The following is a 27,852-nucleotide window of genomic DNA, read 5'->3' as shown; positions in this document are numbered from 1 at the left end:
GGAGACGGCTAGTCGCTTAACTTCTTTTGGGAGTTCTGGAGCCCCGAGGACTCGATGGAAGGTTTGGCCCCTGCTCCAGTCAGTGCCAGCTGGGGTACACTTTTTGGCTTCTGACATGTAGATGAATGTGGTGGGGGATGGTGCCACAATTTCCAAGGGAAGCTCAGGCAAAGGACCCATCTCTAACTGGTCAGCCACTGGAAAGTCTCAGGTGACCCCACCTCTCCAGGGCACCCGTCAGGGCTGAACATAGTGCCATCAGTATGCAGGTACCCTCCCATCCAGGATCCGCCCTTTTCCAGTTCTGGGGTTCCCTCCTTCACCCAGAGGGCCAAGGATGGGGACTACTGCCGATCTATAGCTGGGAATGCTCAGCTCCAGCTGTAGGCAGTGCCAAAGTAGCTGGACACAGTGGAGCTTGGGCCATATCACCATAGCCCCACTGCCCCCGCCATTACTGGGCAACTCTGGAATGGGGAAAATTCCACATTAGCACGGCTGCCAGATTTTTCCATATCTGATGGGCCTGCTCTCTAGCCTTGCCCTGGCACTCCTGCACATGGCCCCAGGATGCACATACACCTAGGCAGGTCCTAGTCATGCCCTAGGGCAGCACGTTTTGGTTCCAGAGGCCCTGACCTTGCCTCTGGAAGCAGCTCTCCACCACCATGAGCATGCCATGATGGAATACAGCCCTCTCCTACACCCACAGCAAGGCCCAGCAGAGACAGGGGCCCTGGGCTCTCTGCTCCCCCACCAGAGCCTGCCCAACTGCCCAGAAAACTTCCAGAACCTGAGCACAATGGGGGGCAGAGAGCCAAGGCCCTCCCTCAGGTGCTTCAATGTGGGGAAGGTGGAGACCAGTTCCAAACCCACACTTTTGTCCTGGCCCCCATTCCCCTCAGCCCACTGGGACACCCTGTGTGTGTGTGTGGGGGGGGGGGCTATTCAGAAACTCCCTGCCTGACCTGGGAGGGGCTGTGACCATTCTGAGCCCGGTTTCTGGCCCTGGTTCTTCAATGAGGCACTGGCAGTCCTGGGCAAGGGCTTGTCTACCTGGGACTCAGCAAGGGCACTGCCAAGGTCCTGTGGAAAGCCCCGAGGACAGCCTAGCAGGGGTAACAAGTCAGACTGCTACAACGTCCACACTGATGTTACTCGGCAGTTCTGCCCATGAGCCCAAAGTAAAGCTCGTTCCCTCAGGCCCCACAGTTATCTTCAGGCACTGGCTCCTACTTTCTGGGATGACTTAAACAGGAAGCAATGACAACCACAGTTGGTTTACTGAGCACTCTATTAGACACCTGACACTACTGAGCCTGCATAACTATCATGGAATACTTCCACACATCCCTGGCAAGCAGGCTCCAGAATTTCCACTCCTAATTTAAGTATGATGAAGCAGGTTCACAGAGATTGAAAAGCACAGGGGCTGGACTGTGAACTAAGGGTAGACTGACTTCAGAATCCAAACCCAGAACCTCTGCACCTACCTTCTGGCATCCTTGTGCCCAAAGGGGTCCTTAGGCATCTAGAGAGCTCTGAGCACTGACCAAGCCCTTCTCTGTAAATACCCAGGCTTGTGCAGCCTGGAACACAGGGCACTCAGTAGGTGGCCTTTCTCTAACTTCAAGAAGGCTCACGACACAGAATTCAATTGGCTGCAAAACTCCAGCCGTTTAATAACAAATGCTTCCCTCCCCTCCCATCACAGCACTGGAAGAATCATGGGTCTAACCATGTGTGTAGGGGGACTGCAGAAAGCCAGGGTGAATGGGAGCAGCTGGTGAAGGGTTGGTGGGGCCCTGCTCCCCATGTCGTTGAGTCCTGGGAGATACAGTTGGTCTGGGCACAGATACCTCTTCTCTGCCAGAGCTTCATCCAAGGGAAACCAGGGCTGCCCATGAGCCCAGTCAGAGAGCATGAGAGGAGGCCAGGGCCAGCAAGGGAAGGAGGGGAATGAAAACAGAAGAGACTCTGGGACTTGGGTCTGCCACCAAGCCTGGATCCTCTGGCCTGCCTGTGCCAAGTCCAGCTGTCTGGAGCTGGCCTGGCCCATCAAGAGGCTGCAGCCGCTCACACTGGCCTTGCCTTCTTGGCCTTCTTCTCAGACCTCACAGCCTCATCATGGGCTTTCCGCTTCTCTGCCAGTTTGTTGGCCTATGAAGAAAAAAGGGGAAAATCAAGCTGTGATGGGGCAAGTGAGCAGAGGAGACATCCCCTTCTACTTGAGGCCATCCCTTAAAAGCAGAGCTTCCAGAAAAATTAACAGGCAATTACCATGGGGGAAAACAAATCTATTTGAACCACCTCAGATGAAGCAAAGCCCTCACCTTTAAACCTATTATTTTATGGGCCTACAGCAAATTAGGAGGATTCCTGGCTCCCAAAGATGAGGCAACTGCCCCCCTTACCCCCTCCCCTGGATACCATTCAAACCTTCACTAGGAGTTGCTGGGGAGGGGTCAGGCTGGAACAGTCTCCCCCCCAGGGCCATCTGGAAATATCTATTACAAAACAGATAGGCCTTTCGACCTGGTATTATATTTCTAGGAATTAACCCTACAGAGACTTTGGGAGGTAGGCAGGGACAGCTCAAGGGTGTTTTCTAAGAATGACTAAAAATGGAAAACAATCTAATCCTCTCAGCAGGGAACAGGTGGCGTGTTGTATGAAATTCATGCTATGGTTAAATAAAAAACACTGCAAAACAATCAATACAGGCTATGGTAAAAGGAGGTTTACAGCTGTTTGTATGGAAAACAATACAATAATTAATAATACAAGAATAAACTCTCTGCTTCGTGTACTCACAAGTGTAAACCTACTTTTGCCCCAAAGTATTATCTGTGTTATTACATGCACAAAAAGAAACCTGGGGGCTGTTACTACAGATCACCCTAAGGGCAGGACTACAGCACTTCTGTGCCATCTATTACAGAGTTCTGGCATGTACAGAACGTTTTTGTTTAAAAATATTTTTTCCCCAATGAGCACATGTGGCTTTGTGAACAAGAAACAAAACAGCAGCTTAGCCAAAACCTCCTGCAGCCGCCCCTTCCCCCTCCCCACACACACTTTAGGCATTTCTGTTAAATGGTCCTTCATAAAAGCAGGCTGAGTCTCCTGGGACGTATCTGTCCCCAGACCCCAGCAGACTCAGAAACAGCCGAGTGTAGGAAGGAGACCGAAGCCCTGAGGAGCCCAGTTGAGAGCTCCTAATACCAAGATGCCCACGCAGGCCCAAGTGAGGGCCTCAGAAGCTAGGCCGGGCTAGGCAGGCAGGAGAGGGCCCACAGACCACCAAGAACAGCCAGCTGGCCTCAAAGTTCACCTGCGTGGCCACACCTGACAGGTGACAGGAACTCACCTCCCGGATTTTGCGCCTCTTGCCAAACATGATCTTGTTGTAGAGGTATTTCTCGCGCTTCTTCATCATCATGATGGCTAGGCGCTTGGCCTCACTCTCCTCCTCCTGGGCCAGCCGCTGCTTGTCCTCCAGCTTCACAGTGCCTGCCATCACCCTGGGCTTCTGAGAACGCAGGGCGGGTGCTTGTGCATGCAGATCCCCATGCCACCTGTCCCCTAGCACCTGCCCTTCTAGGCCAGGGCTGGCACCAAGATGGCCAGTGGGGCTGCCCCCCAGTACCTTCCCCTCCATCCTCTGCTCCTCCAGAGCTGCCAATTGGGCCTCTTGCTCCTTTTCGGAACCAGCCTCCTCTTCCTCTTTCTCTTCCTCTTCCCCTCCATCACCGTCGCTGTCACCGTCACTGTCCTCCTCCTCGTCCTCCTCTCCAGAGTCATTCAAATTTCCTGTAAATAGCCGATGGCTTCTGAATGCCCTGGAAGTCTACTCTTTCCCTGGCTGGACGAGAACTGGCACCGGGTCCCTCCCTCTTCAGCCTGGGGACATTCCACAGGCAGTGCAGGGCTGTCCCAACCGTGCCCCCTCTGGCACCTCTCCTCAGTCCCAGGTGCCTTCAGAGGAAACTCCAGACCCCCACTCCTGAGCTCTGCCGCTTCCTACGTAAACACTGACGACAACTTCCAAACCATTCTGCTGCATTACTCTGAACCCAAAGGACACCAGATTGTAGAACACAGACGTTCTTCTAACCCTCACTCCAAAGGTGAGTTTGTGTCTCTGCTACCCCATTCTCTGGAGCTTGCCACCTTTGTAGCCAAGAAGGGAAACGACAGCTGAGGCCTAGGGGGCAAAGACCAGCACGACCACCCTGCCCAGCCCCTCCCACTCACCTGGGTGCTCTCCCCGCTGCAGGGCCAGCAGCTTCATCTTCTCAGGGGGGACATAATCTCCTTCCTTCTCTGACACGAAGGGTGAGAGGTGTGGGGGCAGCTGCACCCCGGGGAAATACTCTGCCACAGGGAGGAGGAGCCGGGCATTCACAGAGTCAAACACCCACTGCGGCTGCACGTAGTACCTGACGCAGAATGGCAGCAGAGATGGGTCAGGTGGGCCACCGGAGGCCCCACTCCATCCACAGAGGCCTTGAGATGGACCTCTGCACTCAGAACCCCAAATAGGTGGAGGGAGATAAAGACCCTGGGGGCCTACCTGCCGATGACAGGGGTCGGCTGCCCGGGCCGGTCAACAATCTGGTGGGTAATGCAGGAGTCTGTGACATCATAGGTGGCCCCGATGCACAAAGACTTGTCCCAGGACACGTCCCCCCCAAAACTCCTACAGGCACAAGGGAAAGCCCACAAAAGTACTCAGGCATGAGGTGCCTGCCCTGGGACCCACTGGCCCCCAAGCACACCCTCCCAGGACACAACCGTCCCCTCCCCACCCCAGGATCCCCCATGCTGACCCAGCAGAGACCTTCTGTCCAAAGTCAGTGAGTAAGGGATGCCAGCTGCCCTCTGATGAGCACTTCCTGTATGCTCAGGGTATGCTGAGCACTTTGAATCCTTACAACAGACTTAAGAAGTGGATACTAACACTATCCCCAAGTTACCAGTGGGCGTCCAGGGCTGCCCTGTGCAGGGCAAGACCCAGCCCAGAGTGTGGCAGAGCCAGTGCTGCTGACCTTCCTACCTGATGATGAAAGCCAGGGCCTCACGGGGTACCTCACGGTTCAGGAAGAACTTTAGGCCCTCAAAGAGCTTCTTATGCTTTTCCTGCGCCTCCAGCTCCTTCCTGCGGTCCTCCTCATGTGCCGCCAACTCCTACAGAGAAAGGGCCCAGGCCTCACGCTTCAGGCATACCCACATTCCCGACACAGGGCAGGGGTTGGAGATGACCACCCTCCCAGCTTCCTTCTAGATCCCTCAGTCCCAATGCCCCTGCCCTGCCTGCTCCTCCTGGAAGGCAACACAGTCCTCACCCCATCGGCAGGAAACTCGTCCACCTCAGCCTCCTCTTCTGCAGGTACCACCACCCGGGCCAGACTGGCGCTGAGGGCTGCCAGTTTCTGAAGAAAAGAGGCAGGAATGCAGGGCTGCTGTTTGCAGGTGTGTGTGTCTGTGGGGGGTGCTTATCTGGGGGTGTGGCCAGGGTGGGGAAGGGGTAACAATGACCGTTCTGGGACATCATTTATTTGGGTTCTGAGGAAGTCCTAAGACCACGTATGTAGCCACGACTACCTCCGGGCCAGGGACCACCCTTCTGGGGGATGCAGGGCCCATGCTCTGGAAGCCCCTCTCACCTCCATAGAGCTCTCAGAGTCCAACGCATAGGTGTCCTCATGGGCCTTCACCTCTGTGTGGGCTTGACCCTCGAGCTGGGAGGCAGGGGAAGGTCAGAAAAAAAGGATGCCCACAGCCCCTTCCTCCATGTGGGGAGAGAAGGGCTGTGGCCCCTGCACAGTGAGGAGGAGGCGCTAGGCTGGGCCCTACCTTGGGTGGGTAGTGCAGGTTGAGTGACTGGTAGAGGCGGAAATTGACAAAGCCCAGCAGAGTGGTGTAGAACTCAGTGAAGGTGGCCATGACCCTGTAGTCCACATCTGTCGGGTGCTGCGGGGCACAGGAGGCACATCAGCAAGACAGGTGTGCCAAGATGACATTCACAACCTACTCGAGGTGAGGTACTTCTCCAGGGCAGCCCTGCCTCAGAACTCTGACCCACAGAAAGAGGCTGTATGGCGTGTCCCCACTCAGGAGCATCTGGGAACCAGTGAGGTGCTGAACAGGGGTCTCAAGGGTTAGGGGTGTCCTAGAGGCCAGTGCCAGATCCACAAGCCATGTAGGGGGAGCTAGGAGGAAGCAAAGGGAAGTCTTTGACAATCCTCCACCCCCCCAGTCTGATCAGAGCTCATGCCTTCCTCATTGTCCACCCACAATCTTCGTTTAATATCTTCTCTGGCCTAGCCCACAAGCCTCCGGGGGACACCATTCCCAGAGCCTAGTACCATCGCTGGCCCAGCTGGGGGCAGTGGGTGGCAGGAGTCTTGGGAAAGATACTCAGAAATGAGTGACCCAGCCTCAGACCCAGTCAGAAACAAAGGCACAAGCTGAAGATGCAGGATAGGTGGGGTAAGCCCAGCTGGGTGTGGCTCAGCGGTTGAGCACTGACCTAGGATCCAGGACAGGTGGGGTAGCTGCCTGACTCAGCCCCAGGGAGCTCTGGAGAAATGGTGGGCAGAAAAGCTGCTTGCTTCTAACAAAGGCACAGAGCCACCCTCGTGAGCTGCCCACCCAGCAAGCAGGAGACAGAGAAGGGCTCATCTTGGCCCTTTAGGAGATGATAAAGCAAAACAGGGCAAGGCTCTGAAAGTCAAATCAAAGCACCTCAACTCTTGAGAAGCACTGCCCCCCACAACCAGGGAGGCTAGCCCAGCCCTACTGACCTCCAGGACCTGGACAGGAGGCTATGTCAAGCAATGTCAAAATCGGTAATAATCACAACTCCTCTCTTGTGCTGGGCGTGCCTAGAATTCTGAGCTGTTTCTCCATCCTGCCAGCAGGCAGTGAGCTGACTAGGGGGGCACAGGGGCCAAGAGGTACCCACCTATGCCCCCACTCACACCTCTGTCCTTCTGAAAGCATCTGCAAGACCCCTGATGGGCCTGGTGGCATCTGAGCACCAATTCCATTTCCTACAGCACAGTGTTGAGTGGGATCTCCCCCCACCTGCCTGGGTCCTACTCTGGAGGACCCAGCGCTGGTCACTAAGGGGGAGGGGACACATCTAGGCCTCACCTACAACCCAGTACCAGTCCTCCATTCTCCTGCTGAGAGGAAGTAGCGGCAGTGAGCTGGTCAGGAAGGAAGGAGGAATGGCGGCTGTTCCCTTCCCCCAGGCCAGCTGTGTGGAGGCTGGCCTCCACAGGGCCCTATTCACCACCGGGACGACACACAAAGCCCAGTCTGAGCAGCATGGGGGTGGGACATCAGAGGCAAGGAAGGAGCAGGAGAGCCAGAGAGGAAGGAGGAAAGGCAGAGTGGAGAAGGCAGAAAGGGAGGAGGAGGGGCAGAACGGAAGAGGAAAGACCCACGGGTTCTGGCACACAAGCCTGTCCCAAGGAGTGGGACTAGGGACTGCTGAGGGCCAAGCCCGCCTCTCACCCACAGACTGCAGACTGCCACTAAACTCACTGCTGCTCCATAGTCGGAGTGGTTTTGGCCCTCAAACCAGCCCAGGGTAAAGGAAAGGAGCCCAGACCTTGGCTTTACCCTGGAGCACCTGATAACCTGGCAGCAAACCCACTCTCCGGCCAGGCTAGTGCATCTGCTCTCCACTGAAGGTGCCAGTTCCCTCTCAATGCACAAGCAGGAAACTGAGCCAAATGCAGGCCCACAGAATGACAAGTCATGTACTGAGCCTGGCTGAGACCCTGTGGGGGGACTAGAGGCTAATAATGCCCCATAACAAGGCAAAACCAGGATTTCTCTCCATGAAATCTCTGTCAAAAGTTTGCAGTCTAAAAAAAGACAAGTAGTGCCACATGCTAAATGTCTCCCTTGTGTTCACCCTCCCTAACTTCCCCTAGCCCTTTGTGGGGGATAGGAATGGGGGAAACTGAGGAATTAAGCAAATCAGCTTGGCTAAGGTCCGGCAGTTGCCAGTAACAGAGTAGGATGAGGACCCCAGTGGGCTGGAGAGGAGGGCTGGGCTTAGCCACTGTCCCAAACCCAGCAGCCACTAACTATTCATTAAGCTAAGGGCACTTTGAAAAATTCTTTTCTTAAATCTCACAACGTTTAGGAAGTAGAAGCACATCATAAACTGAGGCACAGAGAGGTGAAGGAACATGTTCAAGGTCAACCAGCTGGGGGGTTCCGGAGCCAGGCTGCCTTGAGTTCTTATTATGATGCTATGTAGCATGTTCCCCACCTGACCCCACACTCCCAGCCAACACTTAGGAACCCAGCACATGCTGGACACCTCAGAACAGCAGAACCCCCTCTTTGCTCACGCTCTTAGCTGTCTAGGAGCCAGAGGGAGAACAGCCCAGCACAAGCCACTCCCCACGGGCACACTCACATCATGGGAGAAGGCATAGGGCGTGATCCACACAATGGGCTGCCCGAGCACCTCGGCCTGGTAGTAAATGCCTTTGATGGACAGGAAGACCTGGGGGGAGAGGGAGGACAGGTTGGTGAAAACCAAGGGGACAGGGAGAGAGCGAGCAGGTGGGGCCCTGCCACGTGGCCCTGAGCTCACCTTGCGCAGAGCCCGGGCGGCGATGACGTAGTGCAGGAACTCCACAGTGAGCCTGCGGCACAGCTGAATGGTTTGCACGTGGCACTTGCCAGTCCGGGGGAAAGTGGAGAAGAGGAAGCACATGGAGAGGGCATCATCCAGGTCCCGAAGAGCATCTATGAATGTGGGGTACCTGCACGGCCAGAAGGACAGACTCATAGGTTTGGTTATGGGCCACCCTGGACACCCCATTCTCCAAGCAAGGCCTTGCCACTAAGGGGCCTGGCAGTGCCAGCTTCCCGACAGCCTTGGGAGGAACCATGGAACTAGAACATGCCCACTTAGCTCTGAGGATTAGAGAAATCCTGGGTCCCCAAGACACCCACTGCAAACCAAGGAATAGGCCTTGACCCACTTCCATATGTTGTGGTCAGAGAGGGCAGACGGAGTCAATGGCTCGCTCTTTCTCAAGGTGGCAACTTCAAATCTCTGGCTCTCTCTTACCCCAGGGCTTTCGCACTTGCTGTTGCCTCTGCATGGACTATGTTTCCCCTGGCTGGCTCAAACTTCTCTCCTAAGAGAGACCTCCTCTGATGAGCCTGTAACTAACACGTGTCCCCCAGTTCCCTGCACACAGCATCCCTCATGGCACTCATTATGACTTGCAATCATTATAGCAATTTGATTTTTGGATGCCAGCAGCTTGGACAGGGTCTTGGTCTTATTCTCCACTGTATCCCCAGTACTAAGACTGAGCCCCCAACTCACCGCTCCTTGACGATGTGGTCAAGCTTGTAGTTGGGCTTATTGTCCTTTAGACGTTCCACAGTGTTCCACTCACTCTTCCCATAGGCCTTCCGGAGCTTCCGGACAAACACCTAGAAAAGAGGAAGAGAAAGCTGACGCTGGGGCCATCTGTGGAGGAGGTATATGTGGGACAGGAGGATTCTCAAGACTCCTTAAGCTGTGTGACTGTGTCATCTGCTTCCTCAGCCCAGGATCTGCAAAACAGCCAACTCTAAGAAACATCAAAACTAACCCCCCTACTTACGAGCTGAGCCCATATAACGACATTTCAGTCGATGGACTGCATATGCGACAGTGGCCCCATTAGATTATAATGGAGCTGAAAAATTCCTATCACCTATTGCTGTCATAGCCATCGGAACGTCGTAGCACAGTGCATTGCTCATGTGTTTGTGACGATGCCAGTGTAAACAAATCTACTGCACTGCCAGTCATATAAAAGTACAATACACTATGTTCAGAACATATTACTTGATAATGATAATAAACTGTATTACTGGTTTATGTATTTACTATACTATACTTTTTATTGTTATACTATTTACTGTGCTAGAATACACTCTAGTGTACTCTTTCTACTTATTAAAAAAAAGTTTGTTATAAAAAGGTAGATTGTGTTATGCTGGCAGCAGCCGCATACACCTTGTGTTTACTGCATCTCTTGATTGCATCACCTTCTCTGGGGTTTGATTTAATCTTGTATTGTTATGTACAGTTGCTGTTACAGGTTTGCAGCCTAGGAGCAACAGGTTATCCCATATAGCTTTGGTGTGTAGTAGGCTATACCATCTAGGTTTGTATAAGTATATACTCTGATGTTCACACAATGATGAAATCACCCAACGATGGGATATGTCCTGCGAAATGCATCATTAGGTGATCATGACTGTAGTTTTAAAATCCAGCAGCAAAACAGGGCCAGCCACCCACCTCAGTGGACTTGGATGGACAAGAGGGCCAGCAGCTAGCTGTGGCCACCAGGAGGCACCCCAACCCTCCCACGGAAGGCCTCAGCCCGGCCCTGCTGCTCCACAAAGGCTTCAGTAACAGCAGTCTACTTTCAATTATTTGCATTTGGTATAAGCAAGTCTCTACTTTCCCTGTGGTATTCAAGAATTTAATGGTTTCTATTTGTGGAATGAAAAGCTTTGTGTCCTGGGAGCAATTCCAGAAAGAATCTGAATAGCAGCAGTGCCTTTTGGCAGAGAACACACCTGAGAGCCCTGAAAAAGCACTATCTTTGCCTCAGAGGCAATAAATTTACTCTTTTACAGAAGAACAAGGGGAAAAATACAACAGGTAAAGCATTAATCATTTGCCAGGTTCTGAGCAAATGATTTCCATGCGTGAGCTCAGTCAATCCTCGCAATACTCCTTTCAGGTAGAATTATGTCGCCCGATATACAGGCTTGCTCAGAGAGACTAAACAATCTGCCCAAGGTCCCTTAGTGGGCTAGAGAGCTGCGATGGGCCCATCCAGACAGGCCCTAGAGCCCGAGCCTCACCTTGTATTCCCGGAACTTGTTGACAATGGGTTCATGGAGGAGGAACTTGATGTCTTTGATCAGGTAAAAAGTCCGAGCTGCTGTGGAGCCCTTGTTAACCTTCTTCTTGTGTTTTGGTTCATGGGGATAAATGCCCTTCAGGATGCATAGCCGCCTAGAAGACAAAGGCCATTCCTTCTGTCAGTAAACATGCTGAGCACTGGCCACACTGGGCCTGGAAAACAGCACTAAACAGGGAACATGGGGGCCTGCCCTTGGAAAACTAACATCCTAGTGAGGAGTCCCAACAATTACAAATTCCCCCAAAATCACATAATGTGGACTGTCACAAGCACCAGACAGGAGACAATCAGGCTGCTGAGAGGGGCCAGATGGCAGGTACTGCTTTTAGCAACAGGAGTCAGGAAAGGCCTTCCTGAGAAACCAACATTTCAGCCATATGAAAGTGGAAGAACATCTTGAGAAGGACAAAGCCTATACGGGTGGAAAGTGCTGGGCACACCTGAAGGACTACAAGCGGGCTAGGTGGCAGGACCTACAGGCCGTGCAGGAGTCTGGATTTGACTCTATGAGGAGTTGAGAACCCCTAGCTGTAGGGTCAGGTGTCTCTTCTGCCAGAAGGGAGGTGATGGTTTACAAAGATCCGGAAAGAGAGCAGTATGGCCCATTCTGATGACTCAGGGTAGTGTAACCCAGGTCTCCAGCTTCCCCACAGACCACACCTCGCAAAACACAACTTACTAAAACAAGGCCAGGCGAGAAAGAGGAGGAATATCAGAATTCCAGACAGAGTTTGTAGCAGCGCAGGGAAGACCCGAGACCCCCCTATTCCACTCCTATCCAACCTCACCTGAAGTCAGGCAGGCTCAGCTGCAGTTTCTTCCGGGCTTTATTTCGGGTGATGTAGTTAGTGGCAGAGCCTCGTTCATACTTGGGGAGAAAAAAACACACCAATTCTCCCATTAGCAATGATTAAAATGATTGACATCAATCTCTGAGCATGTCGCATGCTAAAAGCAAGTATTACTGGAAAAGTGGCTTCTGGAATAGAAAACGCTGTAGCGAGGGAGCCTACCCACCTGAATGAGCTCTCTTGCACCGGCCTTGCAGTGGTCAACATAAAGGACACATACATCTGCATGGTGCTAGGAATTGTGAGGTTCCTATGGATCAAGTGCTGTGCCAAGCACTTAGTAGTAGCTCTTAGTATTGTCCATTATGATTAGCCATTTCCACACATGATTTCATTTAATCCCCACAACACTGTGACATGGGTTTCATTAAACTCTCATTTCACATGGGAGGGGATATCTCAGTGAAATAACCTGCCCAGGTCACACACAGCTTTTTAAGAGCTGGAGCTGGGAGTGAAACCTAGGTCTGAGTCCAGAACCTGAGTGCCTAATCCACTAAACAGATTTCTCAATTTTTATTATAATCACCTAACCCCACCAGCAGAAGCCTTTTTAGACTTTTCCCCCCTTAACTGCCCCCTCTCACAGCCCCATAAAATGTTAATACCACAGATATACTATAGATCTGTTTATGTAATGTGGCCCTTTAAAGAGTCACAAACAATTGTAATATCTAAGACCACCCTCAACCAATTTTTGTTCCCTTGGGGGTGATATCATCTGGTTGAAAATACATGCTCTAAACCACAAAGCCTCTCCCCTTCCCCATTCATTCATTCAACAGACAATAACAGGACCTCTACTATGTTTCAAGCATTAAGCTATATGCTATGAGGGCAATAAAAATAAAAGGCCTAGTCTCTACCTGCTCCTAAGGAGCATATTGTCTTGAGCAACCATCTGGATGTCTATGATGCCAAGATGCAGCCACACACTCACATCTCTCTCCCTGATAGAGTAGCAGTGCATTGTACCAAGCACCATGCAATGCTAACCAAGCATGTCCTTTCCAAACATGATCTACCCCTGGAGTCAGAGAGCAAGGGCCTGGATGGCCACGTAACAGCTTTTAGAAATAAAACTGTAGCCTCCTGAGGGGTATGTTTATGGACAACCCTACAGCCACAAAACACACTCCTCATTCATTCTTTCCTTCAGACATTTATTAATTGCCCATTGGGGAATCAGGCCCATGCCAAGTCCTGGGGATACAAAAATGACTTTCAGACTATCTCAGAAAGTTGTCTTTATTAAAAAGTGTTTTCCATTGCCTATGCCACACATACCTCTGTCACCATGCTTATCCTTTTAAACATTAAAGGGATAACTAGTTCTTAACTGGGGTGATTTTACTCCGTGTGTGTGTGTGGGGGGGGGGATTAGGCATTTTGGGTTGTTGGATGCTACTGGCACCTTGTGGGTTGAGGTCAGGTATGCTACTAAACATTGCACAGTGCACTGGACAGCCCTTCCAGTGCACTTATCTGGCTCAAACAAAGCTTTATCTGGCTCAAAATGCTGTGAAACCCAGCTTCAAAAACTGTCATGATTTGTTTACATATCTGCATCTGTGCCACTAGAGAAGATTTTCCATCTTATATCTCTGTAGTTCCAATCACTTGTTCTTACTTGGTACTCAACAGTGTACTGGATTAAACACAAATTGGCAAAAGAAGCTTTCAAGCTAAAGGAAACACTTGAGGCAGCTACATCTTCCTCACCCTTATCCCTTCCCCAATCTTTTCATGGCATCACAATGATTCTTCACACAGCAACAGGAATTTGAAAAACGGATCATGTTACTCCCCTTTAGTTGAGTCCTACTGCACTTAGAATAAAGTCCAAGCTCCTCACTGTGGCTGACAGGACTTCCATGATCTGGTCCCTACCCAACCTCAACCTCAGCAGATGCCATTCTTCCCTTGGTTTATTATACCCCAGCAATCATGGTGTCCTTCCAATTCCTTGTACACAGCAAGCCTTCCCCAACTAAGGGCCCTGGCACTTAGTTTCCCCTGCCAGGCTTGTTCAGTAAGCACTCCTGTGCCCCAGAACCCATCCGAGGTCTTCTAGTCTTCAGATTTCAACTTAAATATTATGACTCAGAGACACCGTCCAACACAATACTAACTGAAGTATCCTTTTATATGCCCCATTCTTATCCCTCGTCTGCTTCCTTCACAACACACTTAACAATCTTTGATAGTTTTATTTGGTTATTTTAGTGTTCACCTTCCCCATTAGAAAATGAGCTAGGAGAATGCAGGGACGACATGTGATTGTTTACGTCTCATCCCCAGTGTCCAGGGCATGGCCTTGTTCCAAGAGCAAAGGGGTAAGTTTTCGAGACGATGAGTTCGACGTAATGGAGAACTTTATGTAACATTTATCCCTCTTTACTCAGTAAACATCTGTTCTTTCCGGGTGAATCTATGCTTGGTTACCAACTCTCTTAGAGTCCTACTCCAGGGTTCTTTCCCGGATGTCACCGGACAAGTACTGCCTTCCTCGCCCATCCTCGGACCCCTTCTCACGACTGTCTCCCGTCGCGTTGATCCCAATCGTTTCCGTACCCACGAGGGACCAAGGCCTAGAAAAGGCGTAGGCCCCAGGCTCCGTCGCGCCCGTTTCCCACTTCCCGAGTACCCCGCTGCTGCTCCGCCCCAACATCACCCCCACTCACCTTCTTTTTCTCCAGGCCTCCCATGGCTCCACGAAGGGGATACCAGCGCAGCGCGGACTGACAACGCCACTTCCTCCCTCGTGTGCCCTGCCTAAGGCCCCGAGGCCCCCACGCAGCCGTCTGCGCAGGCTGCCCAACAAGGTGCCTGAGCGAGTCTAGGAATAGATGGGGCTTTCCTCCTCAAGATCTAAGAAGGAAAAAAAAATCACTAAGACTGTTCTTTTGCCCTATTTCCCACCTACGCGTCTATTGCAGACAGTTTTAAAGTTTAAACCGGGGAAGATATTAAGGCATTTCTATAATTATCGTCAGGACGAACGCAGGGCGTCCGAGCCCCGTTGCATGTTGGGATGGAGGAGGGGCGGAAAGCTTATAGACAGCGCAGTGCCTTCTGGGATGCAGAGGGGAGCCGCGTTTCAAAGTGCGTGAGCGCGAGTTGTGTTGTCGTGGTAACGGTTGCTAGGTGGTGTCGGAACTTGGCAACCCGGCCCGAAAAGTGGCCACCAGGGCCGCTAAGTGAAGCTGCGCTCCGATAGCCGCGGGCCCTTGGCTTCTCTTTTAGTTCATTCGCTGCTATGAGAGTAAAATAAAGTTAAAGTGGACATTTGTCCTGCAGAGGCAAACGTGGGAGGCCACTTATATTTTCTGAGCCTTAGCAGTAGGTTGGAAAAATGATGAAACGCCAAGCAGAGTTGCAGAACTCGTGGCCAAGCAATCAGGAGTCTCTGACTATGGCCACCTCTTCCAGGCTGTCCTCCAGGAGGTGGCAACAACCAGCATCACCATCATTCTCACAAGCAGAGGGTGGGGGGCCAAGGCAGTCCTGTCCTGGACCAAGGCAGCTCCATTACACACAAATTGCTGAGGTTCCTCTGGAATTCTGAACCCACCGATCAACAGAAGTTAGGCCTCCAGCTGGGCTCCTTCTTTCTCTAGAATCTTACCCCGATGGGCCACAGCCAACCTTCCTACACTGGACAGTAGAATTGTTATTTATAAAGTACTTCCATAAACAGATGCACGTCTCTGTATAGTCTTGTATTGCTTAATGTCAGGGATACATTCTGAGAAATGCTTCGTTAGGTGATTTCATTGTGTGAACATCACACAGTGCATTTACACACACCTAGATAGTATAGCCTACTACACACCTAAATTATATGGTATAGCCTACTGTTCCTAGGCTACAAACCTGTACAACATTTTACTGTACTGAATAATGCAGGAAATTGTAACAATGGTGCATATTTGTGTATCTAAACATATCTAAACATAGAAAAGTTACAGTAAAAATACATTATAAAAAATAACAAATGGTTCACTGTGTAGGGCACTTACCATGAATAGAGCTTGGGACTGGAAGTTGCTTTGGGAGAGTCAGTGAGTGAGTGGTGAGTGGATGTGAAAGCCTAGGACATTACTGTACACAACTGTAGACTCTATAAACACTGTACACTTAGGCTACACTAATAAGTTAACCTTAGTTTACTGTAATTTTTTTATTTTAAAAACGTTAACTTTTTTTTAACATTTTGACTTTTTTATAACACCTGGGTTGAAACCCAAACACACTGTACAGCTATTAAAAAAAAAAAAAAAAAAAAAAGGTGTTTGCCATCTCAAGCACAGCCTTATTGATTTTTGTAACATTTGCGTTATGATGTTATGATTGCTTCAACATCACTGGGCAACAGGACTTTTTTCAGCTCCATTATAAGCTTATGAGACCACCATTGTATATGCAATCCATCATTGATTGAAATGTCATTATATGGTATATGACTGTATCTATATCAAGAGCTTGACTTGTGATAAGTCAGGAACAAAATCAGATTATCATAAAAGAATGAACCTTGGCAATTTGCCATAATATGATTGCAATAAAAAGCTTATTAGGAAATGATTAGAGGTGTTTTAAGGGCTTAACATCTTCCCAAGCTGAGCTGGAAGGGAGCTTAGTTAGAATGATCTTGTCCAACTCTTTCCTCTCACACAGGGGAAACTATTTCAAATTCAGAGAGGTTAAATGACCTGGCTAAGGTCACACAGTACAGCCATAGTTCATGCTTGTACGTCAATTCTCCTGTGAGGCTGGGCAGATGAGAAATCCTTCATTTTCTCTCCTTGCAGAGATTTTTTTTTTAGGTTACTTTTCTAGTCCTGACAAACAACCCTGCTACCCATGGCTCTGTGTCTCAAATGATTAAATCCTGTTCCTTAACTTGTTTTGTTTTATCTCCAGGGTACCCCCAGTTTTCCGGTTGGTTAAGAAAACTGTCCCGTCTGGTACCAGTCCAGCCAGCTCCACCCCTCTGGGCGGGCAGATAGCAGCTGACTCCTGCAGTCCCGCTCATGTGACCACCGCGGCTCCCCGTTCTGTTCCCTGTCCCAGGCTTGTGCAGGTTCCTTCCGTGAGGGGCAACAGGTAGGCCCCCAGCACTGCCCGCGCACCGCTGGAACAGTTGGGGGTTACTGGACAGACTTGGCGGGCTCTCCGGGCAGGACGAAGTGTGGCTCACACCATCCCTGCTTGCCCTTCCCCTCTGCTTGCACCTACCTCCAGGAAGGCCACTCTGCCCTTCCTTCCTTTGTTCTTTGGCCTTCCTTTCCCCTCAGCTACAGACCTTTTCCCTTTTTGTCTCTGCTGACTTAGCAGCACCCTGCCAGACGTGCAAAGATTAATCAGTGACAGGAAGCTGCCTCGTTCGGAGCAGTGGCCGGCTGTGGTCAGGACAGCCTCTGCGAGCCCGGGCCTAGGAGTCTGCCCAGCCCTCTGTCTGCTGCTCACCCACCTGCTGCTGCCATGGGCCACCTTGGGGCCCTCCTCTTCCTGCTGGGGGCCCTGGGGGCTCTCGCTGACATCTGCAGTAAGTATCTGGACCTACCCTGTACCTCTTTCCTCCTGGGTCCTTAGGAGGAAGGACCGTCTTGTCCAAGTCCTGCATTATATAGCTGGGGAAACCAAGGTGCCGATGTGGGAGGCAGGTACGACCTATCTGCCTGCCTCTTTGGGCTCCCGTAGCAGTTTGGGCTCAGCATTTAGCATGTTGTATTGAGATTAATTACATGTCTGACTCCCCGCCAGACGTGATCGCCTCCATTAATTCAGTCATTTGTTCATTTATCCATTCAGTGCACATTGAGTGAGCCTTCTCTGTGACAGGTGTGGTGTTAGGGTTTGGGGAAAGAACACAGAGCAAGACAGTCCCTGTCCTCCTAAAGCTTCCATTCTAGTGAAAGGATAAAGTCAAGAGGCAAATCACTGCTGTGTTTGGGGGCTGAGGTGAGTGCCAAAGGAAAGCACGAAGGCCACCTATTCAAGGAGAGAAGTTGGGGAGGGATTTCCAAGGAGCTAGGGGCAACATGGGAACTGAAACACAGTAGAAGAAAAGAAACTGGCAAGGAAAGGAGTGGCAGACAGGCCTCCCAGGCAGAGGGAAGTGAGTATGGAGACACAGGTGGGGAGACGAGTCCCAGACAGGCAGGGAGCTGCCAGGGTGAGACATTTGCATTATATTACTTGTGTGCCAGGCTGGGCCCCCACAGGCTTCTCAGGACCTGTCTATGAGTCTGAGTGCACAGACTTGGGGCTACCTGGGCACTGGAGCCAGGCAGGAAGCAGAAGCCAGGAAGGGGAGCCTCTGAACTCTGGGGCCACCCACCTCTCCTCTTCCCTCTAGCATTATGCTCGTCAATGCACTTGCACCACCGGGGGCTCTTGTGATCCTTGGAGAAATGGAGAGGCAGGTTCAGTCAAGTCCAGGTGATAGGCAAAGCATTCAAGGTTGGAGGGGCCAGTTGACCTGCCCAAGGTGCTCCAGCTTCCCAGGAGGCTGGCTATGCCAGACTCAGTTCTCAGAACTCCAGAACAAGGTCTTGGGCCCCAGGAACCTCCAGCCTGTGTTCCGCAAATGCAACCAGACCCCTTAGCCTTGGCCCTTGGGTTTCTGTCTAGACAGTCCCCAGGGGAGAACTGGGACCTGGTCTTCAACCTCACTGATCGTGACCAGTTTAGAAGTCTCCTTCGCATGGAAGCTGGGGAGCCCTGGGCTGGGTCTCAGCTTGCTGCTGCTGAGTCACTTAGTCACTCCCAACCTTATTCCCTCACCTGCAAAATGGGCTAAGAAGGCTCCCCAGCCTTCCTCCTGTTTGTGCCAGGATCCCACACACCTGCTTTACTGGCTTAAAGCTCTGTGAAATTAAAAGGGATGCTTGTGTGAGGTGGGCTCGTGTGCTTCAGAGTGCCAGTGCCAGTCAGGCCTCAGCTGGCAGAGCTGGGTGGCCCTGCGAGCAGGAGACTCAGGGGGAAGGGTGCTCTCCCAGGGCCACTTTTATTACCCTCAGTGAATCTGCCTGGCTCTTTCCTTCAAGGAGGCTGTTTATAGCTCCAGCTTCTCTTCTTATCACTTCTAACTCCAGGGTTGACTCACCTGCCGGAGGGCAGAGCCCAGGGTGGGGGCAGGAATTCCTTCACTATTTTGAAGAAAAGGGACAGGGAAAGAGAAATGTGGAGGGGACAGATGACCAGAGAGCCAGTCAGAGAGGCGAGGGGGGGGGAGGGGGAGAGGAAAGAGAGAGAGAGAAAGGGAGACACACACAGAAAGACCCTAAGAGATAGAAAGGTCAAGAAAAGCAATTCCCACTTACTTCCCCCACCCTACTCCCCTACCTTCCTGCTCTCATAGCAACAGATAGTTATGACTTTGGGGAAACAAACCTAAGATGGTAGGACTCAAACCAGAAGAGATGGGGCTTTGTGACAGGAGGCCCAGGAGGCACTCTGCCCTGCAATTCCTTTGGGAGGGGCAGCCTGCACAGTATCCCGGGACAGGTCACAGAGGACACAGCAGGCGCCCTGCAGAGACCTGGAGGCAGTAGATGGGGAAAAGTCCAAGGTAACTGCAAAGCTACCTACTCAGCTCAGGTTCCTTCCCTATGGAAAGGGGTGGACAGAAGTCAGCATCGCCTGGGAAATAGGTCAGCTGCAGCTGGGAAATATCCCTGAGCCTTCTGCTTCCTGGGGATTTTTGTATTTTAGTAGACAGTTTTAGGTAAATCCCAAAGCACGTAGATAAATGGTTAAAAACGTGATGGCTTTCTAACAGTTCACCTCACCATCTTGGGTGCTCTTTGTCTAAACAGGGATGACAGGAAGAAGGTTATTTTGAGATCTGTCCAGAGGAAGTTCACCAAGCAGCCCCAGGTAGCCAGTGGGCAGTGTTTTAAAACTGGACATGTAACGTTCCATGTGTGGGTTGAAGTTTTTGTAAATTCGTAGAACAAGCAATCAGCATAGTTTCAAAGAGCAGCGGCTTTGCAGGCAGGTCCATCCTCAGCAGCCTCATGTAAGACATGACTTTGAAGTTTTGTTTCCTCTTTTGTGCAAAGCTATGATGACAGTGACTATCAAGGGGCTGGCATAAGGACCAAATGAGGTCAGGCACGGTGCCTGGGGCACACCACAGGGCTTGGCCTCCAGTCTCTCTGTCACTCCTGATGGGCAGAGTAGTTGCCTGGCAACCAGCTTCCTCTGCCCTCAGCCCACCACCCCTCCCTGGCCCACTCTAACCTCTGTTTTAGGATACCTGCTTTCCCCCCTTTTGCCCCACTGCCTTTCATTATGGCCAGATTTTCCCATACAAGTAGGGTGTATTCTGGGTGGAGGTGGGGTGGGGACATTAATTCCTTGGAGAAGGCCCTGTTAAGGTAAAAGCAGTTCCTTGCTGGTGGCCTGCCCCTGCCACCTCACTTGCCCTGTTCTCTTTCCCAAGACATACCAGAGGTGGACAGCAACCTGGTGCAGAGTCTAGGCCAGCGCCTCTTGCCCTGGATGGACCAACTCTCTCTGGAGCACCTGAACCCCAGTATCTATGTGGGCCTGCGCCTCTCCAGCCTGGAGGCCAGTACCAAGGAGGCCCTCTATCTACACAGCCTCAAGCTCGATTACCAGCAGAGCCTCCTAAGGTATTGCCATGCTCTCTCTTCTCTTTTCCCCATGTCTTGCTCCGCATCCTAAGAGACAGGAGACCTGCATTCTGGTTTGGGCCTGTCACTGCTTGGTTGGGAGACAGACAAGTCTCATCGCCCTTGGGCCTTTTTCCATCTGTTGAATGGAGTTGGCTTGACTAGACTGGAGAGGCCAATACAGGGTCCTTGTGCTGCTACTGTACCTTCCTGTCCCTGAGGCAGACATTCCTAATCCATGACCACACTCTGCCATACGGAGCTCAGAAGCAGCATCTGACTCTGTGCTCCCTTTCTAGGGGGATTAAGGGGAGGCCTGTTCTGAGGTCCAGTGTGGGAATTTGGATGAGAGATGAAGGATCAGGAGAACCATGGAGCATTTCCTTCTTGGACCCCCTCTTGAGAAGTGGATGCAGGGCAGGAAGAAGAAAGAAAGGGAAGGGTACATGGATGACGTGACCAAAATGGCAACCACAGGCCATTTGAATGGGAGAAGCCTCAGAGTTTGTCCTTGAGTTTAATTTTTTTATTTTTATGAAATAGGTGTGGCATACACCTCACAATTTAGATGGCTGACTAGATCTGGTTTTGGGAGGTTCCAGCAAATTTTCCAACTACTAGGATTTTTTCCACTTTGTAATGTTGGGGGGGTGCCCCAAGCCAGGCTTGCCTGGGTGGCCTTTTCTCCGGGAAGTATTGTTAACTGGCTTTGTCCTAGGCTTGGCTCCAGTGATGACAACAGTGACCTCCAGGCCAAGCCCTCCATGGGCCAGCTGGCTCTCTACATGCTCGCTCTCAGGGCCAACTGTGAATTTGTCGGAGGCCACAAGGGGGACAGGCTGGTCTCACAGTTGAAGCGGTTCCTGGAGGATGAGAAGAGGTCCATTGGTGAGGAGATGCAGTCTGCCTGGGGTGGGGAGGGCTCATCAGAACTTTGGGTTTTGTCTCTAGGCCTCCTATCTCACTATCTACTTCAAGGCTTGGGCCTGCCCGGTAGCCATCCTTGATCAAGCCTTTCCTACACTCCACATGCACTCAGTTGGCAAGTTTTGCTGCTCAGCCACCAAGATTGACATGACTATCCAGCTCTGGATAGCCTTTTTATTACTTACTCTTCACCCCCTCTCTGCTAACTTTCTTGCCTCCTGACTTGAACCAGCACACACAGAGCAAGCATTTTAAATATAAACCTGATCTCATTTAGCGCTGCTTAAAACCTGCAGGGGCTGCTCACTACTGTGTTCACAGCCCACAGGCCCAGCCTGTCTGCCGCTCTCTGCTCTCCAGGCTCTTCCCACCCTTTCTCTGGCTCACCCGCCCCTCCAAGGGCTCCAACCACATTGGCCTTCTCTTAGCTCCCAAACCAGGGTTTCCATATATGTTTCCTGTATCTGGAAGGTTTCCCTCCCCTCTAGCTCTCTCCCACCTCACTTCCCCAGCTTTATTTCCTTGCAGACTCCTGTCCTGACTCCCCAGATACTCAAAGACCTGTGTTCTACCACCGCACGGACCTCCATCCACATTTCAGTTCTAATCGTGCTCCCTTGAGTGTGGATTGTATTATTGTCGGAGGCCCCAGCTGCACGGTGACTGGCCTGTTGTCACTGTATTCATACCTCTAAGCACAGCGCCTGACACTTAGCAGGGCCTCAGCAAGTAAGGGTCGAGGGAATGAAGGATCCCATAACCCAAAGGAGGGTGTCAGAAAGTATAGGTCAGAGGGTCCTGTGTGCTGGTGGGGCTGGTTGCTGGGAAGGGGCAGAGAGGCAACCCTTCAGACCTGGAGTGACACCCTTGCCCCTTGGTTTTCTCCCTCTCAGGGCATGATCACAAGGGCCATCCCCACACCAGCTACTACCAGTATGGCCTGAGCATCCTGGCCCTGTGTGTCCACCAGAAGCGGGTCCACGACAGCGTGATTGGCAAGCTCCTGTATGCCGTGGAACATGACCACCATCTCCACGAGGGCCACCTCTCTGTGGGTGAGTGAGTCAGACCCTGTGAGGCCAGGCTCCACCCCTGGCCCCATGCTCACCTCTCCTTGGGACCCCTCCTTATCAAGTCCATTAGCAGCAAAGTGGTGAGGGTTTGTGTGTGGTACAGCGGCTGTGACCAGCATTGGGGATGGACCAGGATCCTGACCCCAGCTCCATGGCACATGCTCATTGTAGGACATCCTGGACAAGTCAGCTGGCCTTTCTAGTTCAGTTTCTCCTATAAAATAACCTCCCAGCAGCATCTCGATAAGGCATGCCTTATAAGTAAAGGGCTTAGCACAATGCCTGGCTAAGAGACTTCCCAGGACACTGGACACTTTCCTAAACTGGGAAAGTCCTGGGCAAACTGAGCTGAGTTGGTTTCCTAGCTTGTGGAAACTTTCTAAAATGCGGATCTGACCATGTTGACCCCCTTCTTCAAGCCCTCCTGTGGCCACCCATTGCCCCTCTGCCCTGCCTGGGCTGACCCCAGTTGGCTCTGTCCCCCGCAGACACAGTGGCCATGGCAGGCTTGGCCTTCACCTGTCTGGAGCGCTCCAACCTCAACCCCAACCTGAGAAACCGGATCAACCTGGCCATCAGGACAGTGCAAGAGAAGATCCTGAGGGCCCAGACCCCAGAGGGTCACTTTGGGAATGTCTACAGCACCCCTCTGGCCCTGCAGGTGGGAAAGACACTCTGGGACTGTGGTCCATCCTGGAGGCTGGTGGGAGGTGGGCTAGTCAGGGGCTGGAAGACCTGGTTTCTCCCTGCTTACTGACCCACCTCCTTCTCTCCCCTACTCTGTCACCAGTTGCTGATGACCTCCCCTGTGCCCGGGGTGGAGCTGGGCTCAGCATGCCTCAATGCAAGGACTGCTCTGCTGGCCAGCCTGCGGGACGGGGCCTTCCAGAATGCCCTCATGATTTCCCAGCTTCTGCCTGTCCTGAACCACAAGACCTATGTGGATCTCATCTCCCCAGACTGCCTGGCACCAAGAGGTAGCCGAGCCTTTCACGGAAGCTCAGCTATTTTCAATCTGCAGGACACTCATTGAAATTTGCGTGGCCCAGTGAGGGGTAGTTGTTTGGTCCTGATTTGTTGAGTCAACAGGAGTTTGTGGGTGTGCGTGGGACACACTGGCAGCTAAGATATGGTCACAGCTTCTAGAAGCTCACAGTGTAGGGAGGGAGACATCAAATGGAGAGTTCTGTGCAGGCCAGTAATCTCCAGCCCTTCTGCAATACCAAGTACAGAAATGTTTGAATGAATGAATGAATGAATGAGTGAATAGATAGGGAGTGACACATTTTGTTTAGCTCTTATACGTTATAATGAGTCCCAATTAGCAGCTTGAATCAGGGCTTCCCCTGGGAGAGGGACTTGAGTTGGTGAGTGGGATTTGCCAGCGGAGCAGACGGAAGGGCAGAGCGGAGCAGAGGCAACAAGGCACAGGGGTGTAAAGGCTGGAATTTGGGTGGAGGGTCTGGCTAAAGAATGGGGTCTGGGAGAATGAGCTGGAGTGGCAGGCAGAAGAATGAAAAGGAAAGGAGACCCCAGAGAGAACAGGGCAGTGATATGAGCAAATGCATATTCTAGAACGAGCCCTCTGGGGCGCTGTGTGACAGATAGGTGGGAGAGGGGATACTGGAGGCAGAAAACCATTGAGGGGCCTGACCTTGGGTGGCTGGGGATGTGGGGGCTAAGGGATGAGAGTGGCCTGAGATGGTGGCCAGATTTCAGCTGAGCGGGTGGTGGTGGTGTTGACTGAGATGGAACCATATGGAAGGAGGAGGTCCTGATAGGTCACAGTGTCTTCAAGGGAAGAAAAGAAGACTAACACCCAGGCCCCCTGCCCTCACACTGGCTGACGCGTCCTCTCTCCCACATACAGTCATGTTGGAACCAGCTGCGGTGACCCCCGAACAGATTCAAGTCCCGGAGGTCATCCATGTCATGCTGAAGGTCCCCAGTGTCTGGCCACCGTACAGACACTACATCTCTGTCCCTGCTGGGTCGTCCTTGGAAGATGTCCTGAAGAAGGCCCAGGAGCTCGGAGGATTCATGTGAGACCCCCCACCTTCCAGCCCTCGCCCAACCAGATCCCACATCCTTGGACCAGGGCCGTGCCTAAATAAGATGGGAGCACGTCCCCGGTTACCAGTGGGTTACCAATGGGGAATCTGGCCCAGAGAATTTGAGCGCCTTCCATCAGGTCACCCAGACCCTAGCTTCTCTCTGCACACTGGCTTCACCCTCTCTCACTGGACATTGGCATTTCATGTGTGATGCTGGCAGCTTCAGATTCTCACCCCTACAACATCAACCTTCAGAAAGGGGCCAGCTGCTGGGTTGATAATGTAATAGGCGCCCCTTCCTGCAGGCCACGGTCATGGTCAACACAGAGGAGATGAAGTCCCCTGAATGGGCAGTGTCAGTGGGGCTGGACAGGGCCCAGGAAGGGTTTGGCTAGCACTGGCCCTGAGTTCCTAGTGTGAGTGAGCTCCATTTCTGCCCTTGGGTCGATGGGAGCAAAATTCACCCTTTCTCCCTCTTTGCTTGTCCCTTTTGGTAGGTATGGAACACAGCCCTCCTTGTCAGGCCCTTACCTGACCTCTGTGATGGGGAAAGAAGTAGGAGAACGTGAGTTCTGGCAGCTTATCCGAGCCCCAGACACCCCGCTGCAGCAAGGTGAGTCTGGTGGCCGGCCACCTCTAGATGTGTCCCCCACCCCAGCCCTGTCCCAGAAGTGAGGCTTTGTCAACTCACCCCAGCTTTCCCCCAAACCTTTCTGGGCCCCAGCCTTGGATAATCACTGATGCTCAAGGTTGCATAATTTACTTAACTGAATTCTTAAGAATTTTTAGGGAAGTCAGTGTGGCAACTCTAGGAAATCAGATAGGCAAAAAAAGAAGAACATTTAAATCACCTGTAATTTGCTACCCAGAAATAACTTCTTTTAACTTTTGGTGTATTTTCTTCCAGAGAGTTTTTAAATATGTAAGTTTGTCATTTCATAAAAAATGGAGCCATACTCTATAGCAATGCTGTTCGATAGAAATAAAATGTGAGCCCCACGTGTAATTCTAAATTTTCTAGTTGGTGAAACTAATATTAGTAATATATTCTTATTTAACCCAGTATATACAAAATATTGTCATTCTAAGATGAAATCAATGTAAAATTATTAATCACATATTTTGCATGCTCTTTTTTTTTACTAAGATATTTAAGTGCTCAGTGGCCATGTATGTGGTAAATTGCTAGCATATCAGATGGTGCAGTTCTATGTACTGTTTTCCAACTTTTTTCATTCTTAATATATTATAGATACCTTTCTATGTTGGTGTGTGTAGATCTTCCCATTTCTTTGTAATGGCCACATAGAATATGTTATCCACTAGGGCGCTTTAGGCTGCAAATAACAAAAAATGCAGTGCAAATTAGCTCCCACAATTTGACAGCCGTTGGCCCAAGTGACTGGAGTCCAGAAGGAGCGAGGACTTCAGGGCTGGTGTAACCTGGGCTCCAGCCCCCTTCCCTGGGACTCTGTCCCCCTCTCTTAGCTGGCTTCCTCTTCCAGAGAGATCCCTCTTTTTTAGGACTGAGGAAACTTGTCTGACTCCTCAGCAAACTTCTCCTGGTGCCTCGAAGGTGGAATGGGGACACAGGTGCATTCCCGGGCCCACCCCTATTGCTAGGAGATGGCCCAGGTTCTGCAACCACCATTGGCTGAAGAGAAGGGATCACCACATGACTTGCTTAGGCCATTCAGTGCCCGCCCCAGTGCTGGGTACTTCAAAAGGGGGCATGGATCAGGATGGGTGGACCTCTAAGTTGTCTCCAGTTTTACGTCTTATGTCTCAAACTGTCATGAGCATCATTGTGCAACAGCCCAGTCACCAGACAGACTCTTAAAAGTCACCTGCCCCTGCTCCTGCTTCGTGGAACTTCTGCTCAGCACTTACCATGTACCAGTCATTGGGCCAAGTGCTCTATGGAAGGTGGGAACTTTCTGAGGGAGCCCCATGAGAAGCATTCTCTTTCTCTGCCTGGCTTCTGAACAAATTGATAAATAAAACAAAGGGGTGGCAGATGAAGACCCCAGATCTGGCCTCTGTTACTAATAGAGGCTGGATGGAAGATGTAGCCTAGGGGGAGAGCCCAGTGGGCTCAGCCATGAGGCAGATGTGGGTGGTTGCGTCCTCTGCCTCCCTCCCCCTTGGCCCTCCAGTCCAGTAGGATGGCCACCCCTGTGGGAAGAAGGAGGGCCCAGTTATTGATATCTTTACTGCCCCATTTCAGAAATGGGGACACCAGCGCTCATAGAGGTTCATTAATTTGCCCAAAGTCATGCCAATAGTGACAGAGCTGGGGCTTGATCCCAGGTGTCATGCTGGAGCCTGGATTGTCTGCAGTGAGTGAAAGCTGGCTTCTAGGAGACTTTGCTTGTGGTCCTGGTTCTCCCTCCAGGCCACACTGAGCAAGTCCCTCTTCCTGGCAGCCCCTCAGGGACTATAAAGACAGTGACCGTCAGGTGTTGTCAGTGTCTCTGGTTCCTTTCACCCTGTGTTGGTTATCCAGTAGGTTGTCCCTAACACCCACCCTCTGGGGGCTGCCCCACTGCAAAATGAAGCTGTGGGCCTCAGGGACCCTAGGTCACAGGTGAGTTCAGAGTCTCCACACCGGCTCTGGACAGCCCCCAGTTTCCTACCACCAAACCCTGAGCAGATCTGACGGACCCTGACCTCAGAGTGGAGGCCCAGAAGATGAGATGGGGGTGGGTGGGACGCTTTGCCCTGTTAACATCCCTGCTCAAACTGTTTCTGCAGGTATTGCTGACTACAGACCCAAGGATGGAGAAACCATTGAGTTGAGACTGGCTACCTGGTAGCCTCCCAGCTCACCTACTCCAGCTGCCTTGAATAATCTCTGTACCTCTACCCTCTGTCCAGATATCCTTGTAACAGGCACTTGCCTGACCCTGCCGCCACCTCATGCGCACTTGGAGCAATGTCCCCCTGCGGTGGCCTCTTGGCTGCAACCACCACCCCTGCAAGGCTCCTAAGCCACTGCCCACCTGGGAGTAGGGAGCCAAGCACCTTCCCTGGGGTGTCTGCCTGGGTCTGGCCCAGCCTGGCCCTGGGGGCGTGTCATGAAGGCCACTCATAGTCTGAAGCAACTCAGACTCCTTAGCACAAGAAGGCTGCTGGCCGCTGCACTGTGAGCACCGCCTGCTCTGGGACTGGGGTCCTACAGGGAGCACCTGTGCAGCCCTGAGCCCAGCTCTCCAGTCCACTGGGAGGGCGGCAGCCTCAGAGCTGGCTGTGGCATAGCAGCTGGTGAGGGCCCTGCTCAAAGTCAATCTTCGAAATGATTAAAGTATTGATTATGCACA

At 51.7% G+C, this 27,852-nt stretch overlaps 2 protein-coding genes across 4 annotated transcripts; one reads left to right on the top strand and one right to left on the bottom strand.

Annotated features, from left to right (window-relative positions):
* Positions 1-1,652: 1,652 nt before the first annotated feature.
* On the bottom strand, positions 1,653-14,858 carry PES1 (pescadillo ribosomal biogenesis factor 1). 2 transcript variants are annotated; one of them, XM_081123087.1, is made up of 15 exons: positions 14,515-14,858; positions 11,768-11,847; positions 10,918-11,071; positions 9,374-9,483; positions 8,627-8,798; positions 8,447-8,536; positions 5,860-5,976; positions 5,670-5,744; positions 5,349-5,435; positions 5,060-5,190; positions 4,577-4,702; positions 4,258-4,442; positions 3,650-3,813; positions 3,371-3,532; positions 1,653-2,160 (listed from the first exon to the last, which is right to left on the bottom strand). In XM_081123087.1, exons 1-15 carry the CDS (start codon positions 14,536-14,538, stop codon positions 2,077-2,079), a joined length of 1,761 nt encoding a protein of 586 aa, XP_080979213.1. In that variant the 5' UTR covers positions 14,539-14,858; the 3' UTR covers positions 1,653-2,076. The 2 variants fall into 2 exon arrangements, with proteins under 2 accessions (XP_080979213.1, XP_080979212.1); XM_081123086.1 differs by having other exon boundaries at positions 3,371-3,813; positions 14,515-14,623.
* Positions 14,859-16,832: 1,974 nt separating this feature from the next.
* On the top strand, positions 16,833-27,852 carry TCN2 (transcobalamin 2). Of its 2 annotated transcripts, none has more exons than XM_081122961.1 (10): positions 16,833-16,939; positions 17,171-17,381; positions 20,286-20,478; positions 21,197-21,366; positions 22,299-22,460; positions 22,967-23,139; positions 23,269-23,455; positions 24,349-24,520; positions 25,030-25,145; positions 27,287-27,852. In XM_081122961.1, the coding sequence occupies exons 2-10, from the start codon at positions 17,318-17,320 to the stop codon at positions 27,346-27,348; spliced, it is 1,299 nt and encodes a 432-aa protein (XP_080979087.1). In that variant the 5' UTR covers positions 16,833-16,939; positions 17,171-17,317; the 3' UTR covers positions 27,349-27,852. The 2 variants fall into 2 exon arrangements, with proteins under 2 accessions (XP_080979087.1, XP_080979088.1); XM_081122962.1 differs by having other exon boundaries at positions 16,855-16,939; positions 17,168-17,381.

This window comes from Miniopterus schreibersii (assembly GCF_964146895.1).
Source record: "Miniopterus schreibersii genome assembly, chromosome: 20".
Lineage (NCBI taxonomy): Eukaryota > Metazoa > Chordata > Mammalia > Chiroptera > Miniopteridae > Miniopterus > Miniopterus schreibersii.
Note: the sequence above shows the minus strand (reverse complement) of the source record. Positions and strands in the feature narration are given on the sequence as shown.

Excerpts from the sequence above, each read along its gene's own strand:
- TCN2 (XM_081122961.1), top strand. The coding sequence starts at position 17,318 with ATGGGCCACCTTGGGGCCCTCCTCTTCCTGCTGGGGGCCCTGGGGGCT. Across the intron at positions 22,461-22,966 it reads CGAGGGCCACCTCTCTGTGG|ACACAGTGGCCATGGCAGGC; the intron begins GTGAGTGAGTCA and ends TGTCCCCCGCAG. Across the intron at positions 23,456-24,348 it reads AGACTGCCTGGCACCAAGAG|TCATGTTGGAACCAGCTGCG; the intron begins GTAGCCGAGCCT and ends TCCCACATACAG.
- PES1 (XM_081123086.1), bottom strand. The coding sequence starts at position 14,538 with ATGGGAGGCCTGGAGAAAAAGAAG. Across the intron at positions 5,745-5,859 it reads ACCTGCACTACCCACCCAAG|CTCGAGGGTCAAGCCCACAC; the intron begins GTAGGGCCCAGC and ends CCTGCCTCCCAG. Across the intron at positions 2,161-3,370 it reads AGAGGCGCAAAATCCGGGAG|GCCAACAAACTGGCAGAGAA; the intron begins GTGAGTTCCTGT and ends TTTTCTTCATAG.